Genomic DNA, 18,947 nt, shown 5'->3' on the forward strand with positions numbered 1-18,947 from the left:
TATTGTTCCATAATGCCAGGCCCTGAGCACAAAAGATGATTTCTGAATTGTAGTTGAACATCCAGTTGCCATCAGGCAACAATTCAGACAGTAAAACGTGGATAAAGCTTTGAACAATGTTAGCTGTATCCAAATACTCGCCCCTGAATTTGGAAGCCGCTCAAGAGTCTTCTTTGGCAGAGCATGCCTGTCATTTCTTATTGAAACAGAGCTTTTACAGATACAAAAATGTGTGTCTTTTGTTCTGGAGATTACCCTGACTCGCAGGAAGGGCTTTTAGGGATGTTTTTATGGACCCCAACGCTGCTTTGGTTGGCCCTTATCTAAACCGATACTCCAGGGGAAACAAAAGCTGCATGTTTATACAATTTATAATCTCTCTATTTAAATAGTAAATTATTGATTTCAGCAGAGAACACTGTATATCAGCCCTGGTGCCAAAAAACACCCATTTAGTGGTATCTAAAAGGATGTAGCAGCAATGTAGGCCTTTTAAGTCATTAAGGGATGTAGCATCAAATCGTTAGCAATGGTTTTGCAATTATGGCTTCTGCCTAGGATATAATGAAATCCCCTTTTTCAGTATTACTACCATGCATGGTATTTTTGCGCTGGAACTAAGTAGCACATGCTGTCACCCATCAAGTTTTAGACCTTTGTTTTCAACCAACAAAGAACTCTTATTGATTTTGCTTGATGTCTGACAGTCTTCTCTCAGTAGACAGATTAATTGTGACAGTATTCTATGTGGAATTTACAATAAAAATACCTCTTTCAATCAACATGCTGTTTTTTTTTTTTTTTTTACCACAATTACATCAGTTATTTGGGCCATCATAGAACACTGAATATTGTTTCATATTTATTTAAAGAGGTCTTCTATTTTAGAAAAAAGTTGTCCTCTCGGGTTCTTCCTCGGGGAGTTTTTCTGATGAAGAGTTGTGGTAAAACCTTATAACCATGCAGATATAAAGGTGAACTTAGTTTTATTTCATTGCTATGAATTACCTTCTGTAACAGAGTAAACAAAAACTGGATGAGCCCATCACTGGTACATGGAGACAAAGCCGATCCTTTCACATTGGTATAGTATAAATATCCATTGCTACAAAAAAGTTATTTCACGTTATTAGTGAACATTATTCTTTTGCAGTGTTCAATGCATTAGTGGGCCATAAAGAAACAAGATGAGTAGATTTTCAGAATTTATTATTAAGCAGTTAACTGTTTAATAATAATTCTGGCAGGATAAATAGAGGACTACTACGGATGAGGCTTTCTTTTTGAGAGCTTCAGCCATGGACCTGTATTGCCCATGACTGTATGTCTATGATATCCCTGCCTCAATCCTGTATGGGACAATACTGAGTATATATCTCCATTCCGGTGGCATTTACCACATTTAATTTGAAAAGCAGCATTCGGATGAGCGCTTTCTAAGGTTACTATAGCCTGCTACAAAATGAATGAGTTATGTTGCTATTCAATCTGCTACACATATGAAAGCCACAAAGGTATTGGTATACGGAGAAGTATCTAACCGCCTGAGGATCAAATAAATATAACTGCTGGTACTGGTAGCCGCCATTTGAACCCTGCACCTTGAATCTAGGGACCCTATGTTCTATCCTGCCACTCTTATCTTTGCGCGCAGCTAGAAATATCGGTCTTGTTCGGTCTCTCTGGCCCTAAATAAGCCTTATGCGAAACGCGTTGGTTTATTGGGACCCTCAAACCGAGTGTCACCAGAGACTTGCATCAACATCTGCATGAAGTATTCCTTATTTCCCTATTTAGGGAACGTATTTCTGTACTGTGTCTTTTATCCTATTTGTAATTTTTGTATGGGACTTCTTTCTTGTGTCCCTAAATTGTGTACATTGTTTTAGATGTATTAATAAAATTATTTATTTTATATGGTTGTATTTTGGTCCTCCTTCTCCCAATTGGCCTCTCAAAGCCCCTACTTTTTCTTTTTTGGTTTTGTATATGTTTATTTGGGGTATGGGCCTACCTACATGGTAAATTTGGTTTTTATTATTAAACAGTTTTTTTGTGTAAATTCCACAATCCAATCATCTCAACCATTCTCAGGCTCTGCCTAATCTTAAAACACGTTAGAAGTCCATTTATAATTGAGTTCAGGTGCTGCTATATCTGCTCTCTGCTGGACATTGTAGTGTTTACTCCACGCTATGCCTGCGTTTTATGCTTCATTCATAAAATGCATGCCATAGTGTGTGGAGACTGCAGGTGTTATATAAAGTATTCTCTGCATTCCATTGTAGAAGGAAAGGCCTGTGACTGGACTCTTCTTCTCCCACTACTTGTTTTCAATTAGTTTAAATGAATAGTGCTTTCCCACAGCAAGGTGCTAAGTACATTTGTAAAGGGCACAGCTGCGCTTTATAAATGTGCCTTTTATTTTAAAACAGCAGTAAGTCTGCAGTAAGGTCTTACTGTTGCTTTATTAATGTACCCCTTAGTGCATCTTCTAGTATCCTTACCAGTAATCACCATTCCCCCTGCCAAATTTACTTTATTGCGCCAACTCCAGCCATGCCTTTTTTGTAGTTCTGGATTAAGTGGGGGTAAGTTAGAACCTCTTTCAAATGTTTAAAGCTAACTATGATCCCAACTGGGAGATTTTCCCTTGCGATCTGTTTTGAGAAGGAAGGAAGAGGGTCATCTGGTTGGTAGGGGTTCATTAACAGTTGGATTTAGTGAGTCTATAGTATCTCAATGGTAAGTTAAGTTAAGCGAGTTTACATCCAGAGAGCATAATTTTAAACCAGAGCTGAAAAGCTGTAGTGTATTAGCTGGGGTTTTCTCTTTAGATGTCTATTACTTTACCCTCAATCTTTAATTCAAATGCAATATTTAAAACATGAATTTATAATTAATTTGTTGTGATAAATTAACCGCCTCAGTATGTCTTTCATCCACTTTTACTGGCAGGGAGTGATTTCCTTTAAGGAGCTGTGTCCCCTTAGTATCTTTGAAAGTGATAGGAGAATAAGCATGATCATATTGGTGCTGGATTTGGTTTATGGATGCAGGTGAGGCCTGCTAGTAGACAAGTATAGGTAAACCATAATAGAACAACTGTAACAGCTATCACTTGAATATAACAAAGGTATACAGCATCGGGGATATCATATTCTTTTAGTGTAATGATCAGTGATAACTTTTCAAACAGATGTTTTTGTTGATTGGGTGATATCATAAAACTGATGTGGATATTTGTATTTCTTAGTATTTTTGTATGTGATGCTGGACTGATTATACATAAACTGTAATGGGAATATATATACAGTGTATATACTATATATACTGCTCAAAAATTAAAGGAACAGAGTATAGCATCAAGTCAATTAAACTCCTGGGATATTGATCTGGTCAGTTAGGTGGCAGAAGGGGTGGTAATCAGTTTCAGCTGCTTTGGTGTTAATGAGATTAACAACAGGTGCACTAGATGGACAACAATGAGACAACCTCCAAAACAGCAATGGTGGAGGCCACAGGCATTTTTTTCCCCTACTCATCTTTTCTGACTGTTTTTCACTAGTTTTGCATTTGGCTAAGGTTAGAGTCACTACTGGTAGCATGAGTCGATACCTGGACCCTATAGAGCTTGCACAGGCAGTCCAACTCCGTCAGGATGGCACATCACTATGTGCCATTGCCAGAAGGTTTGCTGTGTCTCCCAGCACAGTCTCAAGAGTATGGAGGAGATTATAGGAGACAGACATTTACTCTAGCAGAGCTGGACAGGGCCATAGAAGGTCCTTAACCCATCAGTAGGACCTGTATCTGCTCATTTTGTGCAAGAGGAACAGGGTGAGTACTGCCTTTGGTCTCTTACCAAACAATCAGAAACAGACATCATGAGCATGGCCTTGACATCCTCTAGTGAGCCCTGTGCTCACTGCACCATGGAGCTCAATTGGCATTTGCCATTGAATACCAGAATTGGCAAGTCCGCCACTGGCATCCTGTGCTTTTCACAGATGGGAGCAGGTTCACCCTGAGCACATGTGACAGACGTTAAAAAGCCTGTTGAAGATGTGGAGAACTTTATGCTGCCTGTAACATCGTTCAGCATGACCGGTTTGGTGGTTGGTAATTGATGGTCGGGGGAGGCATATTCATTTAAGGACATACAGACCTCTACAGGCTAGGCAATAGCACCCTGACTGCCATTAGGCATTGGGATGAAATCCTTGGACCCATTGTCAGACCCTACGCTGGTGCAGTGGGTCCTGGGTTCCTCCTGGTGTACGACAATGCTCAGCCTCATGTGGTGAGAGTATGCAACCTGTTCCTGGAGGATGAAGGAATTGATTCCATTAAATAGCCCCCACACTCACCTGACACCTCTGGGACATTATGTTTCGGTCCATCCAACGCCACCAGGTTGCACCTCAGTCTGTTCCAGAGCTCAGTAATGTCCTGGTCCAGATCTGGGAGGAAATACTGCAGGAGAACATCCGTTGTCTCATTAGGAGCATCCCCCGACATTGTTAGGGAATGCATACAAGCACATGGGGGCCATACAAACTACTGAGTACCATCTTGAGTTGCTGCAATGAAATTTCAGCAAAATTAACTATCCTGCTGCATCATTTTTCCACTTTGGTTTTTTGGGGTGTCTTTGAATTCAGCCCTCTGTAGGGTGATAATTTTGATTTCCACCAAACGATGTGGCATCCTTTAATTTCTAACACATTACCCAGTTTATATCAGTATAGATATCCAGCAGGATATTTTTCCCCAGTAAGATTTGATGTGTTTGTAAAGTTTGCCTTTAATTCTTTTGAGCAGTGTATAGAGATATATACAATATGCTACCAGAGGCATAGTGACTGACATAGCAGTTAAAACTGACTCTTGTTCATTGATTTCAAAGCACCATCCTGGTTACCCAGGTTGCAGAAAAGAAGGGGTATACAATTGAGATATAAAAATACAGAACATACATTCATGTATGCATATACTGGTACAGCTGATGACAGTATATAGAAATTATTGGGTAGTGCGGTTGTAAGGTTAAAGTGGTTAACAATGCTATTTGCTTGGTTGTTTTGCTGACTTGTGTCTTAGTATGCAAAATCATGTTGTCCCTATTTTTACACTTATTTAGGGTATGAGGCTTAATGTGTTAAACAGGGGATGAGAGCCAGGCAATAATCATTTTTTAGAAAGGTCAGCAATGGTGGCCTCCATGTTTCTCTAAACTCCTGCTGTTATTGTATGAGATAACTGAATAACTATTTTTACTGCTAAATCTTTACCAAACACAATCACAAAAGATAAAGTCATATTCTGGATTATAGCCAACTTTAATGTTTTGCCATAACTTAAAACTGAAGAGCTTGGATGAAAACCTCATCAACATCATGCATTAAAGAACTGTCTTCTGTGCAGACTTCAAAATGCTGATCAGTGTAACATTCTTATCTAGGGCTTCTCTGAAATATCTTTTGAAATGTTAGTGATGTTGGGAGCTGAAATGCCCTTCATAGTTCTAAATAATTCTATTTTTATTTATAAAACAGCTATGGGACTATAAACACTACTTTTAAGTCCATCTTAAACTGGCTACCAGTAATTACTGTTGGATACATGTTTTTATACCTTTGATTCCCATTATTGCCATTTGTCACATTATCTGACTTTACATGTTTATCCTAATATGTTCTACTTCCTATATTTAAGATGAGAAATGCATCAAAAGCAAAGAAACTACAGCAGTTGAGACATAAAGGTTTTCCCCGAAGTTAGCAGTGTTGTCTGAGAATTACAATTTCCCATTTCCATTTTTTAGTTCTAAAGGAACAATAGATAAATATATTCTGCCTATTACACACATGCAGTAACGGTAGCCATAGCATAGGTTATAGTGTATGTAAATCTTAACTATGAACGTCTCTTGTTAGGTGCCTTTTGGACTTTTTTAACGTCCAATAAATAGTTAACAATTTTGTTTGCAAAGTGCAAAAAAATGATTTCCATAATAATTGTTGATCCTGCTAGAAATCTTGTGAGTGTACCCTATCCGTTGTTCCCCTACATTATTGGCTATTATTACTATTTTTTTTATTTTTTTTTATTTTACCAAAACTAGCAGGCTGAATTTATTTAATTCTGTTTTCTTATCCTTCAGCCTTTTTTTTCCAATTGATGAGACACCTTTCATATCTAATTTATGTTTTAAGTGTGTAGTGCCCTTACTTTTTACACATTGTAAATATCGGTATGGCTGTTGGATCCAATAAAATTACGAGTATTTAATAGCACATACAGTATATTACCAAAAGTATTGGGACGCCTGCCTTGAAACGCACATGAACTTTAATGGAATCCCAGTCTTAGTCCGTAGGGTTCAATATTGAGTTGGCCCACCCTTTGCAGCTATAACCGCTTCAACTCTTCTGAGAAGGCTGTCCACAAGGTTTTTATAGTGTATCTTTGGGGTTGTTTGACCCTTCTTCCAGGAGTACATTTGTGAGGTCATGCACTGATGTGGACAAGAATGCCTGGCTCCCATCCTACACTCTAGTTTATCCCAAAGGTGTTCTATCAGGTTGAGATCAGGACTCTGTGCAGGCCAGTCAAGTTCCTCCCTCCCAAGCGCTCTCATCCATGTCTTTATGGACCTTGCTTTGTGCACTGATCCAAATTATTTGGTCGAGGGGGGGATTAAGGTGTGGGGTTGTTTTTCATGGGTTGGGCTTGGCCCTTAGTTCCAGTGAAGGGAACTTTTAAGGCATCAGCATACCAAGATATTTTGGACAATTTCATGCTCTCAACTTTGTTCCAATATGACTGCGCACCAGTGCAAAAATAAGGTCCATAAAGACATGGGTTAGCAAGTTTGGGGTGGAGGAACTTGAGTGGCCTGCACAGAGTCCTGACCTCAACCCGATAGAACACCAGAACACCTTTGGGATGAATTAGAGCGGAGACTTCAAAGCTGGGCTTTCTTGTCCAACATCAGTGCCTGACCTCACAAATGCGCTTCTGAAAGAATGGTCAAACATTCTCATAGATACACTTCTAAACCTTGTGGACAGCCTTTTTAGAAGAGTTGAAGCTGTTATAGCTGCAAAGGGTGGGCCAACTCAATTTTAACCCTATGGACTAAGACTGGGATGCCATTTAAGTTCATGTGCATGTAAAGGCAAGCGTACCAATAATTTTGGTAATATAGTGTAAGTAAATGCTTCTTTCCACCTAATTTTTTTGCACAATCATACTGCACCAATTTTTTTCTGTACAGACACAACAGGATATTCTTTATTTATAAATGCGCCAATATCGTACTTGGAACTCCATTTCATCATGAACCCCAACACTCAGTCCTGAGGGCTATATATTCTTTAATTCCTGTCTAATACTGTACACCAGCAGGGCACCAGAATGACGGTGTATTGTTTTTATTTCATTTTGCTTTTTTTTGCCATTTATCAATTAACCAAGAAGCACAGTTAAATATATTATGTAGATCTTTACAGGATAAGCTCAGCAGCTGAACTAAAACAGTTTGCCTATTTCAAATTTTTTTGTACACTGGTCTGTTTTGTGCATGTAAAATAATCCTCAAGCTTAGATTAGTAATGACAACATTAAGTAACAATGTAAAAGATTTCATATCTTCCCCTGTGAGACTCAATGTGCTTCACAATTACAATATAGTTAGTGGCATACTGTGTTTGGCAATGGGAATAGAGTATATGAATCCACCCTGCAAAGTTTACAATCTGTGTTTTGTTGCCTTAGGCAGGGTAAGATAAAGTGACATGCTCATGTTTAAGTTGCTGACATCAGGAATCCAGCTGACTCACCTAACTTTTTTGGCACTTGCCTTTCATGACACATACTGTATTTTTTTTCTGAATTTTTTTACACTAATGATAAGAATGACAAAAGAAATGCTTTATTTGACAAACTAAATAGCTTTTTAAAATGACAGTGTATAACAATTTTTAGAAGGGTTAATTTCAAACAAGATGCAACCCTGTGCAGAAATAAAGCCCCCTGCAATAAAACAAATTTTTGACCATCCTTACACCCCCAACCCCTCCCACACCTCACTTTTAATTCATGCAGATATGCAATGTTTTCTCCTTATCAGATATATTCACCTAAGTCCCCTATCCTATTTCCTCACCACCAGTTCTGGGCAGGGGGTCTGGATGATCCATTGCTGTAATGCCCTCAAAATCTCAGGTCCTCAACCATGACCCTCCGATTATCATCATTCTATTCTGGATTCTGACCGGACCCTATTGCTATCCATCTAGGAAGGTCCAGGAAGTGTCCACATCATGCAGGCACTGACATGGACTCCCAAAGACTGGGGGTTGTAGTGCTACATAACTGTGGCTTAAAGGTGAACTAAAGGACCAAAACTTACCTGTCCAAAGTTCCTGTGTCGGCTCCAGCATCATCCTCTGAGTGCTGGTCTTTGGGACTTCCATTGGCCAGTGGGGGATAATTTCATGCAGGGGGCCATCATCCTGGCACTCAGAGACCAGTCTGGTTCTGTAAGCTTAGCTGCGCATGACCAGCTTAGTTTACAGTGCCAGAGAAGACAGAGAGCAGGCATGTAGGTGAATTTTATTGCAGAAGAGACAGTGTATGACTCTTCTGCAATAAAAATCTACCTGCTTGCTGTTTCTTACAGTGGAACTTCGGTTCAACTTTAAAGCTAGACAAAAGTTTATCTTGAAGTGAGGCTTTAAAGCACCCCCATCACATGTTTGAATATTGCAATGGTAGCACAGTACTATTTCAGAGGGTCTTGATCACAACTACCCTTACCCATTTCTATAAATTAAAATGATTATTTTTGTCTGTGTTGCTACTGGACAGTTACCCTCACTTCCTGTCTTGTAAAATGTTGTCAGCAGGAAACTAAGTGAGGATAAATCTCTCTAATGGAGACCTGGATAGCAGTTAAAACCTAACCGGACTTCTACTCCTCCCCCAGTCAAATGTGTAAATCTGGGAGAGCATAGCGAAAGGCCATCAGAAAAATCAGTGCTGCTGCTGCTTTAGAAGGATAGGCAGTGCCGATCCTCCCTCAACCACATATCCTATGAAACCATCAGACAAGACATAAAAAATTAAAGGAGTCTATTTAACTAAGTAACATTGTTTTTATCACATCCCTATGAACATGGTACACAGTATAAACAGTATGTTAATAATTAGTTAGTAATTTTTAATGATAAATAATCAATATAAGAGAGTAAATCTTTCAATGGGAACACTAGTTCTGGTGACAATTCCTTCACTTTGGAGAGATTTTCTTCTCACTTTCCTGGTGTGGCTATGTGGCATGAAGTGAAGAGAAATCTCCCTAATGCGACATAGATGGCAAAAATAAACAAAAACCTGACAGGGCTGTTTCACACTTATGCAGAGACCTGCAGTTTTCAGCACTAGAAAACATACTTTATTCCTAAAGAAACATGGCATTTTACCATGCACAAAGTGTGAACAGGCCCTTAAATTTTCAACATTTGTAAATCTGAAGCTTTGTCAAGGGCCTTTCTTTTATAGTGTGACAATGCTTTGTTCCTACTACCAACTGAATTACCATGTCTAACAGTTTGTGTTAAAAACAAAGGTTTAGTTATAGTTAGCACACATTTGCAAATACATGCGTAAGCTGTGGAGGCCACAACAAGGCACCCCATTATTATTCACAGTCTTAACTCTATACATTTTTGCAAGCCTCCATAGTAGAAGCACATGCATTATAATAGATAGGAAGGGGGCAGGTGAGCCTGGAAGGAGCTCACCCCTCCCTAAAGGCACAGGGATGCACTGAGCACCCAGCATATAGCACAATGGCAGCAACAGGCAAGCCCCTGTGCCTTTAAGGAGGAGTGGGCTCTAAATTGGAGGCTCTCGAAAATGTATAGAGTTAGGACGGCAGATAATAATGGGGTTCCTTGTCATGGCCTCCACAGCTTACTCATGTATTTGCAAATGTGTGCCAACTAAACCCCAGTTTTAACGCAAACTGTTAGACATGTTAATTTGGATTGTAGCAGGCTGGCTGATGAGTTGAGCTAGGAATTTTCCATGGTTTTGTTTTACATGCGTTGCCCTTCCATGTGCTCCTTGCTGTGAAGGCCAAAAATAGGTGGGGGAAGTGACCATTTGTTTGTAATGCTTTGTGCCAGTGCTCCTGTATTGTCACCCTATCATGTGAGCTTTCAACTAACTATTTCAACATGCATTACTCAGGCACAGTCCACTGTTATCACCTTTAGGAAACCATTCTGAGAAATGCCATTCACCATTCTTTCAGCGTGTGCATGTAGCAAGAATTTGGTTGCAATGAGGCTGCAGAAGATCAACAGTATCAGGATAAAGATACAAAGGTGAAAATGATTTTACTAAAAAAATGCAGTTGTTTATTATGCACACTGCTTTAGTAAAATATCATTCAGTTCCATCTGCTTACATCAGGGTATAAGGTAGTGAAAGAAAAGGTGTACATGTTGTGATGGAGCAGTGAGCTGAGTACATGGGCAAGTGTTAGAAGATATTGTTACTGATCATCCACGGAGAGGTGCTTTAGTGCAAGATGAGAGAATGTTATAAGCTTCCCTGAACAGATGGGTTTTCAAGGTGTTTATACATTTTATAGAATGCCTAGTTGTGCATGGAAAATGGCAATTTAAAATTTTAATATGAAACATTTACATTTGTCCTCATGCACAATGGTGTATAAAGGCTTATTAAGAGAGAGTTAAATGTCTGCAAGGATTCTTTTGAATATTCTGGAGTTAGCTTGATCCACGTCTAAGCTTTCCTCACCTGAGTCGTCGGCTCTGTAGAATAAAATGAAGAAGTAGGCTGAATGTGGAGAATGAAGATTATTATTTGTTTTCTCCTTTCTTTATGTGTCTAATAACCAGCATTCATCTAAATAGGAAGCTTGTAGGACATTCTCTCTTGCAGCCGATCGATGGTCTCAATAACCGTAACCCCAATGGAAATCTTTGTGATAAACAAAGCGGGAGTCTAGAGATTGTCTAAATTGCCTAGATCTTGTCTAATAAAGAGCAGATCTTATGAAAACAGGGGCTACTTGTCCTATTGATTTTCATTTTCTGTTCTGCAACATACAGTAGCTGAAACTTCTTCTGTGTTTAAAGTGTGAATCCATTTTTTTTCTCGATATAATAACCTTTGATCATTATTTATAATTGATCCTTATTTAATATAGAGCTGTAGGCATAGCAATCAAACAATTACCTAAATATAGAAGACAATTAAAAAAAAAAAACACATACACATACCATTTTTCCTTTAAAGGACCAGTATGCATATGAGAAAATCATACTATGCAAACTAGCTTTTTGTTAATATTTAAACATTTTAGAGGCTTAATAAAGGGTAAGATAATATAAAAGCATTGTGGAGGGAGACCATTTCCTACGCACAGGAGACAGCTGGTATAATTGAGACAAAGAAGCAATCTATTAGGTGCTAGTCAGAGGTAAACTGGAAATATTTAGCTTGGGAAGCACACATAACCAATTGGCTCTTTTTTGGTATGGACAGGCTCCTGTGGGCTAAAGAAAGTACAACACATAAAGGGTGCCGCTGCGCTGCAGTGATTGGTGGTTGTGGGGAAAGATGGGTGTTGCCTAGAAGAACATATTGTAACATAACTGTGTGATACAAATGCTAAACAAAAGGATTGTAAGGAATGGACTTTAAAGGAGAAATTACTTTATAAACTTCTCTGTGAAAATCACATGGTAACATCTAAAAGAAATACTATTGGGGAGATTTAATAAAATTGGTACACACAGAATATGGTGCAGGTGTGCATACAAATTAATACGCCTCTTCAGCTTGTTCAAATAAGCTTTGCCAAAAAAAACTAAAAGCTGATTGGTTACTATGCACATCTGCACCAGATTCTGTGTGCTCAAGTTTTGGTAAATCTCCCCCACATTATCATTGCAAATAATCCTTGTAGTTCAGCTATCCCTCAACAAATGAGTACAATGAATCTTACAGTTTAGCATTCTTCCATTATTTCCTTCCTTTGTGTCTCTCTGCTGTCGGTCATATAACATTTCAATTACAAAGACTTCCCTCTACCTGGTAGCGGATAGCTATATAATACCTAGGAGCTGTTGTTGACTGCAGGTCCTGCTCTGACGGAGTTCTGAAGTGTCATCACTTAGGGCCACCAGCCTAACATACAGTATGTTATCTATACTGGGCAAAGAAGCAAATGTCTCCCAGTCCAGTCCTACTCTGTTGCCACGGTTAGCCTGTTTGATTCTTTTAAAACTGCAGATAACAGTATTAAGGAGTTCTTTGGTTGTTATGGTTACTGCACCTAACATAAGAACAAAATATGTAATATATTGCAGATTACCACTCCTTAGATATGCCAGCTGCATTTGTTTTTTTTTTTTTTTCAGGTTAAAATTGTGCAGCAGCACACCCCAGTCCCCCCAATACTCACCTAAACCCCCTCTTGATCCAGTGATGCGCATAAGAGCTGAGCTTCTCCCCAGTTATTTATTCCTCATTAGTTGAAACAGCAGCAGGAGCCATTGGCTCCTGTTACTGGCAATCACAGCCAGTGAACAAAACCGAAAATCGAATGCAGAAACTGCATTTATGGATTGGCCAGCTGCAATATATATTTTTTTTGTGTTTAGATAAGGTTACCAAGACTTACTCTGATGCCTAACTTAGTGTAGTTCACTGTCAGTAATCTCAGTTTTTCTGTGCAGAAATGGGCTTCAGTATAGGAATGGGCTATGTCCAAGCTGCTAAATAGCAAGCGTAGCAGAGTGAGGTGTATCTACAGGACAAGGCCTTTGCTTTGTAACCCTCAACTCTGTTGACAATAACCTTTTTTTCTAAAACATGAGCCTGTTGATTTATCTAATTAGTTTGATTTGTGGTTATCATGACTCGATATCTTACGCAGTTATGTAACACAGAAAGATACCCCTGACATTTTATATTGGTACTCAAGCTGCATTACAGAACGTTGCAATTCAGCACCTGCATACAGCTCATCCATGTCTCTTGGTCATTCTGTTTTTGTGCACCATCATCTGAATTGGGAATTTCCAGCTATCACTTGTTTTCTGTCTTAGCATTGCATCTATTTAGTAGTCATTGGTGTCAAACATCCCCAGAATAACCTTTTGGGGTGAGCTGTAGCCAAAACCTCCTGTTTAGGCTTCGATAGTGGGAGTTGGGCTAAAACTTCTGACAGGTTTAAATTTCTGTCTTTACTCCGGTTGAGAAGATCTTCCTTTCATTTCAGTCTCAATTGACACAGAAAGTGGATAGATAGCTTCCAAGTGTTATCACATACAGCATGTGAAAACCTGAAAAAATCGAACTCATCTCTACTTTACACAAGACTCTATTTTCATAGTTATAGTTGCATAGTTTGAATAATCTGGATGCTGATTGGCCTACTACAAACTCTGCCCCAGACAACCTCTTTATGCCGTGGCGCAAGCTTCTCCCAGGTGACCCGTATTACCTAATGGTATACATTGGAGGTTCTTATAGCACTCCAGTATGTAATAACATATAAAGCGTTCCCCAACCTTTTACAAATCTTATAGTTAATTTTTTATGTTTGCATTTGACTACAAAATTCATAAATAGAGCAGAATCCTGTAGGAGTTCATACATGGTGTTCATGATTAAATTTATATGGGTACAGGTGATTTTTCAGGCTCACACATATACCCGCAAATGTTTTTGCAGTTAATGGTCTTCGGCCTGCACTAGTGTAATGATAAAAATACATTTGTGATTTGGGTAAAAGACCAGAGGGTGATGTAAATAATAAATACACATGATAACGAGTGCCTTACTCCTTGCTCCTATTAGTATTTGATACCCAGATCCTTATACTAATCATAACATAGCCACAGGGTGGTCATTACAGATGGTGGGAGAATGCGTAGCCTTCAGCTGCTCAGAAAACAGCCTTAAGGATTTAGACTATTTTAATGTGCTGTACCTTTTTAACAGCAGTAGTTTCCATACACGGACCTACTTATTATTGCTTCTTGCTCAAACTGCCATCCTGAACATATCTTAGCAATCCAAGCAAATTTTTTTTCTGATGTTTTTTTACTATTGTTCAATCATTATAATTACACCATTTTGTTTGATACTAGATGTTTACTGGTGTACACATATTTTAGTTATATATTATTTTCACGACATTCAGCTAAATATATTGCTAAATGATGTTTATCCTTGCAGAACACATAATTGATTTTGAGGAAAGTTATGTTAAAGATACAGATTGAGATATCGACTAATAACATGCAGTAACAGAAAGAGGTCAGGACAGGCAATGGACATCATAAACCCATTAGCAAGCACGATAGATAAGAAATATAGAATCTACAGAGCTTGAGAGAAATGTGCAAAGTTAGACCCATATCGCTAAGCATGACAAGCCTAATTAGGGTCCTTGCTGACAGGTAAGTGTTGCTAGGTAATAATGATAAGCGTGGGCACAGCTTAACATGCTTGACAATGTAGGTAATAAATTATGTGTTAGATATGGTTTTCTTCTACATACTGCCTCTATTAATACACATGCTCCAAATAATATATATTAATATTATATCTGAACAAAAGAAACAATAAAGCTTGAACTATCCTTCCTATAGAGCACTGATGCACACCTGATGCCCTTGGTGGCATGTGGCCCTTTGGCACTCATTGTGCTGCCCACAGGGCCCCTGAAGATACTAGCCTTTATTTTCATAGCCTAGGAGCTTGTTCAGGCAAGTGGAGAAAAAAAAAAACATTTTTAGACTGAGTTCTAGGAGTTAAGCAGTTTGTCATATTTCTTTTGACGTGCCTTTCTTATTTTCTGTGCTGTCCACCCCCTTTCTCTTTGCTTTTTTCCACTGATCTTGCATAATGCTTTGTGCTGACAAAAATAGTAAGTCATTTATACGGAGGCTGTAGGGAACACAAATGTGGAAGTATTGATTAGTAAAGGAGCAGTAATAGCAGTGATCTTTGCCAGTCTAATGTAATGTGTCTTCAGTCTATGATTGTCTCATAAAGCATGTCCCCAGTCTCCAACAAATGATAGCATGTCTGCAGGCTTTGACCATCTCCTGTAGTATGTCTGCAGTCTCTAAACATCTTTTGTAGGATATCTGCAGTCTCTGACCATCTCCTGTAGCCTTTTACCATCTCCTGTAGTATGTTAGCAGTCTCTGACAATTTTCTGTAGCATTACATTCACTGAATAATATCTGTGGCCTTTGCGTATATCACTGTATCCGGAAAGTTGAACAACAGTTCTCTAGAGGATAAAAACAGAAAATCTGTAGCCCCACAATACTCCCTCTGACAATGCCTTCTATACGGAAGTACAGAGCCATTTTTTTTAGGCGCCATCCAGGTTCAGTATCTTCTTCCTGGACTAACATGCTGGCTCCAAACTTACTTAATCATGTAAATCTTGGTTATCAGCTGGGTTTACAATTGTCTGACACATATCAGCTTCCCTCTATAGCCTTGCAGCTTGTCATTTGGTCACTTGGAAAATATTGGTTCTGCCTGCAACAGAGTGATGACATCATCATTTGACCTAAGCCCAATGACTGCTTTTGTGATAGAAGTTAGCTATTGTGGTGGGTAAGGGATGTATTCATTTAGACTTGTACAGACTTGTTTCAGTTGTTGAAAGGTCCACTTTAAGGCTAAACTCGGCCCCACAGAGCTTATCGTGAGCAGATTGTTTGATTAGATATATGGACCACTTGTGCATTTCTTAATGCTCAGTCCAAGGGGATTTTTTAATCTATGACAAATATTTAATTGATGCAAGTTACAAATGCATAATTTAAAACTGAACTCCAGCTTTTGATTTACTTGATATAGTTCAAAACAAACTATGTCCCTCAATAACATGTGAGGCTGCTGGATGTGCTGTATAAACTGTATGTAGATGAGGCTACACATACCATACCGCACTGTGTTCTGGGATCAAGCCGAGACTCTCAGTCCCATACATTTGATTGGCTAAGTCAGAGGGACTGATGATGTTGCAACTTATGATTCAGCCAATCAGAGGAACTTTTGTATTTATTGCTAGAATACATTGCTTTCTCTGAATGGCTGAGTGCCGATCAGATAGACTCCAATGTGTTCCGGGTATGAGAATGGAAATCTCTGCTCAAACCAGAAAAACAGTGCTGGATGCTGTATGTAACCTTAGCTACATACAGTTTATACAGCACATCCAGTGGCTTCCCATGTTAGTGAGGGACATAGTTTGTTTGAGCAAGTATGGCCCAAATGAACTATGTAAAGTGTATCAAAAGCTGAAGTTCAGTTTTAATAGTAGTATCAAGGCTGCGATGAAGGACATAGACAGGACTACATGTTGGTCCAGATTAATTGTCAGTAATGATAGGACTTAGCATTTCTCCTGAGGGTACAGTCACTGTCCTGATTTATAATTCTTACTCATAATGGGCAATGATCCTCCTATATGGCCATTAATTTAAAGAACACCTACAAAACCTATATTATGGTACATATTGTTAAAATATATCTCCAGCCAAAACTTTTTTATTTTATTTTTTATTTTAGAGATAGTGAAGAATTTTTTACTGTTATTGGGGCTTCGTTAAAGAGTTTTCCCCTCACTTACTGAAATGAAGGAAAATCTCCAACAACAACACAGAAAGAAAACAAAAATGCTTATTTACTATATGTGTTCCTGTTAAATTTGTCCTTACATCTTGTTTGATGAAAACGCTTGTCACTGTGACAGTAAGTCAGTGGAAACCTGGACAGCTTTTAAAAACCAAATGCTAAACCTTCTCCACTCTATTCAAAACAAATAAAAAAAAAAGCTAGAGTTGCACATTAAGCCTAATAGAACAACTGTATGCACTAGTGAATCATTACTGGATGATGACAAGTGTGATACACAAAGATTTCAGTACATTTTCACTGACATTGAGTAGCTTTAAGAAACCAGCCACAATTCCATAAGGCTAGGTTCTCAAAGGTGGCAGTCTCAATAGCCCCTCTGAAACACGATCTGTGGTTGACCGCTTTTCAATAGGCGATAGAGCAGTAGCTTCCAGGAGGCAATACCGCTGCCTCCCAAATGCCTATTGATTTTGTATGGAATTACCAAATCCAGTCCATTATTTTTAATGCCATGTGATTGACTTTCTCGGACTGCCTTGTTAGATTTTTAGTGGGCATTTGGATGGGGGCATAAAAATATGGCTGAACCATCTATATTTTAACTGCATGAGTATTTTTGCTAGACAATGGGCACATTACATAGTATATAAAATAAATTAAATAAACACAAACTGTGCAAGGAAGTTGGCAGATGATGGCACCTTGTAGTCAGTTAATAGATGTTCCATTATTCCTAAGGTAGCCCCATGTAGAATATATTACATCTAGTATATACTAGTATATTCCCTACCTTCACAGAATGTATTCTAGATAAACCCTGCTTCTTGCATGCAAGGAATTATTTTCATTATAAAATACCCCTTTTAAAAGGAAGTTAGAAACAGCAAATGGTTGTCACACATCACATTTAAACTGCATCCAGTAAGCTTTCTACTTTCCACAATTCAACTTTATGAATTGAAGCCTTTGTTCAACAAACAGTAGGCTAAATCTATGTATCTCAGTCATTCCGCTAGCTGTGAGGGTGTGGGATCAGATCTGCAGTGTAAAGCCATTTCCAGCATTCTAAGGAAAAAGTTTGACTAATTTAATGAACACATGATGGTTCTACACAATCTACAGATTCATCTCTGCTTTGCTTTGCTCATCTGACAGACTGGCAAGTGTTTCATATTTTTTCATATATTTTTTTCATATGACTTTATTACCAAAATTGCTCCTACTTTATTTTTTACCAAAAAATGGTTTATTGCAATATATGGTGATGATTATCTGTCTTTCTGCGTTGTTTACTAGAAAAAGGAACAAAGACAAAATTCTAGATTTGATGCCTGATACAGTATGTGAAATTGCTTGAGTTTACAGTACTTTAATTCAATCTGACTAGTAAGTTACAGCCTATATTGGTGTAGCTCTGATCCTGTTATTAAAGCAGCTTCTGTTCTACCTTTGTATTTGTTGTATACTTTGTCAGGGTTAATAATGCCTCCATATTTCTCTCTATACAGTAACGGTACAACCAACAAGATGAATGGAGCTTTGGATCACTCAGACCAGCCAGACCCAGATGCCATTAAGATGTTTGTTGGACAGATCCCACGTTCATGGTCAGAAAAAGAACTCAAAGACCTTTTTGAGCCTTACGGAGCCGTCTATCAGATCAATGTCCTTCGAGACAGAAGTCAAAATCCACCCCAAAGCAAAGGTAGTGATTTATGAGGATCTTCACTTTCTAAACAAAGTCAGCGTGTTTTGCCAGTTTTGAACATTGTTTATGTAGCCAAGGCAAGGTTACATTTTTTTTTAGCCTAGCACAGGCATCTGTACTGCAGAAGTGACGTTTTTAGTTTTAGTTGAGCTACAGTGCCCTGCATGCTCTGTCAGTTAAAAGACATTTCAAGTGGGATTTAATAAAAATGCATTGGAAGTGTGGAGGAAAGCCACACTTCAATAAACAATTTTTAGTAAATGCTTAATAAATTTACACTAGACTGCAAAGTTTGGAATAAGAGTTGGAGATGAACTGAAGTGTGGGATAACCTGCTTGACTTAACTAAGACGGTAAAATATAATAAACTCACATTAAAGCTGAACTCCAGGCAGATTTAAAAGGTACAAATTCATTCAACTGTGTATTCATTAATCAATCATATATTTAATAGTTAGTCAAGTTGAAAAAAGTCCATCTAGTTTAACCAATAGGCAAGTAAATAAATAAGCAGCAT

At 38.4% G+C, this 18,947-nt stretch overlaps 1 protein-coding gene across 24 annotated transcripts in view; it reads left to right on the forward strand.

The window, feature by feature from the left end:
* The window catches only part of CELF2 (CUGBP Elav-like family member 2), a 713,329-nt gene that overhangs the window by 315,061 nt on the left and 379,321 nt on the right, over nt 1-18,947 (forward strand). For all 24 annotated transcript variants that reach the window (XM_082254349.1, XM_082254360.1, XM_082254366.1 and 21 more), the window contains one exon: nt 18,231-18,427. In XM_082254349.1, coding sequence (XP_082110475.1) covers nt 18,231-18,427 — 197 coding nt within the window. The remainder of the gene's footprint in view (nt 1-18,230; nt 18,428-18,947) is intronic.

Source organism: Pelophylax lessonae (assembly GCF_965119305.1).
Source record: "Pelophylax lessonae genome assembly, chromosome: 4".
Lineage (NCBI taxonomy): Eukaryota > Metazoa > Chordata > Amphibia > Anura > Ranidae > Pelophylax > Pelophylax lessonae.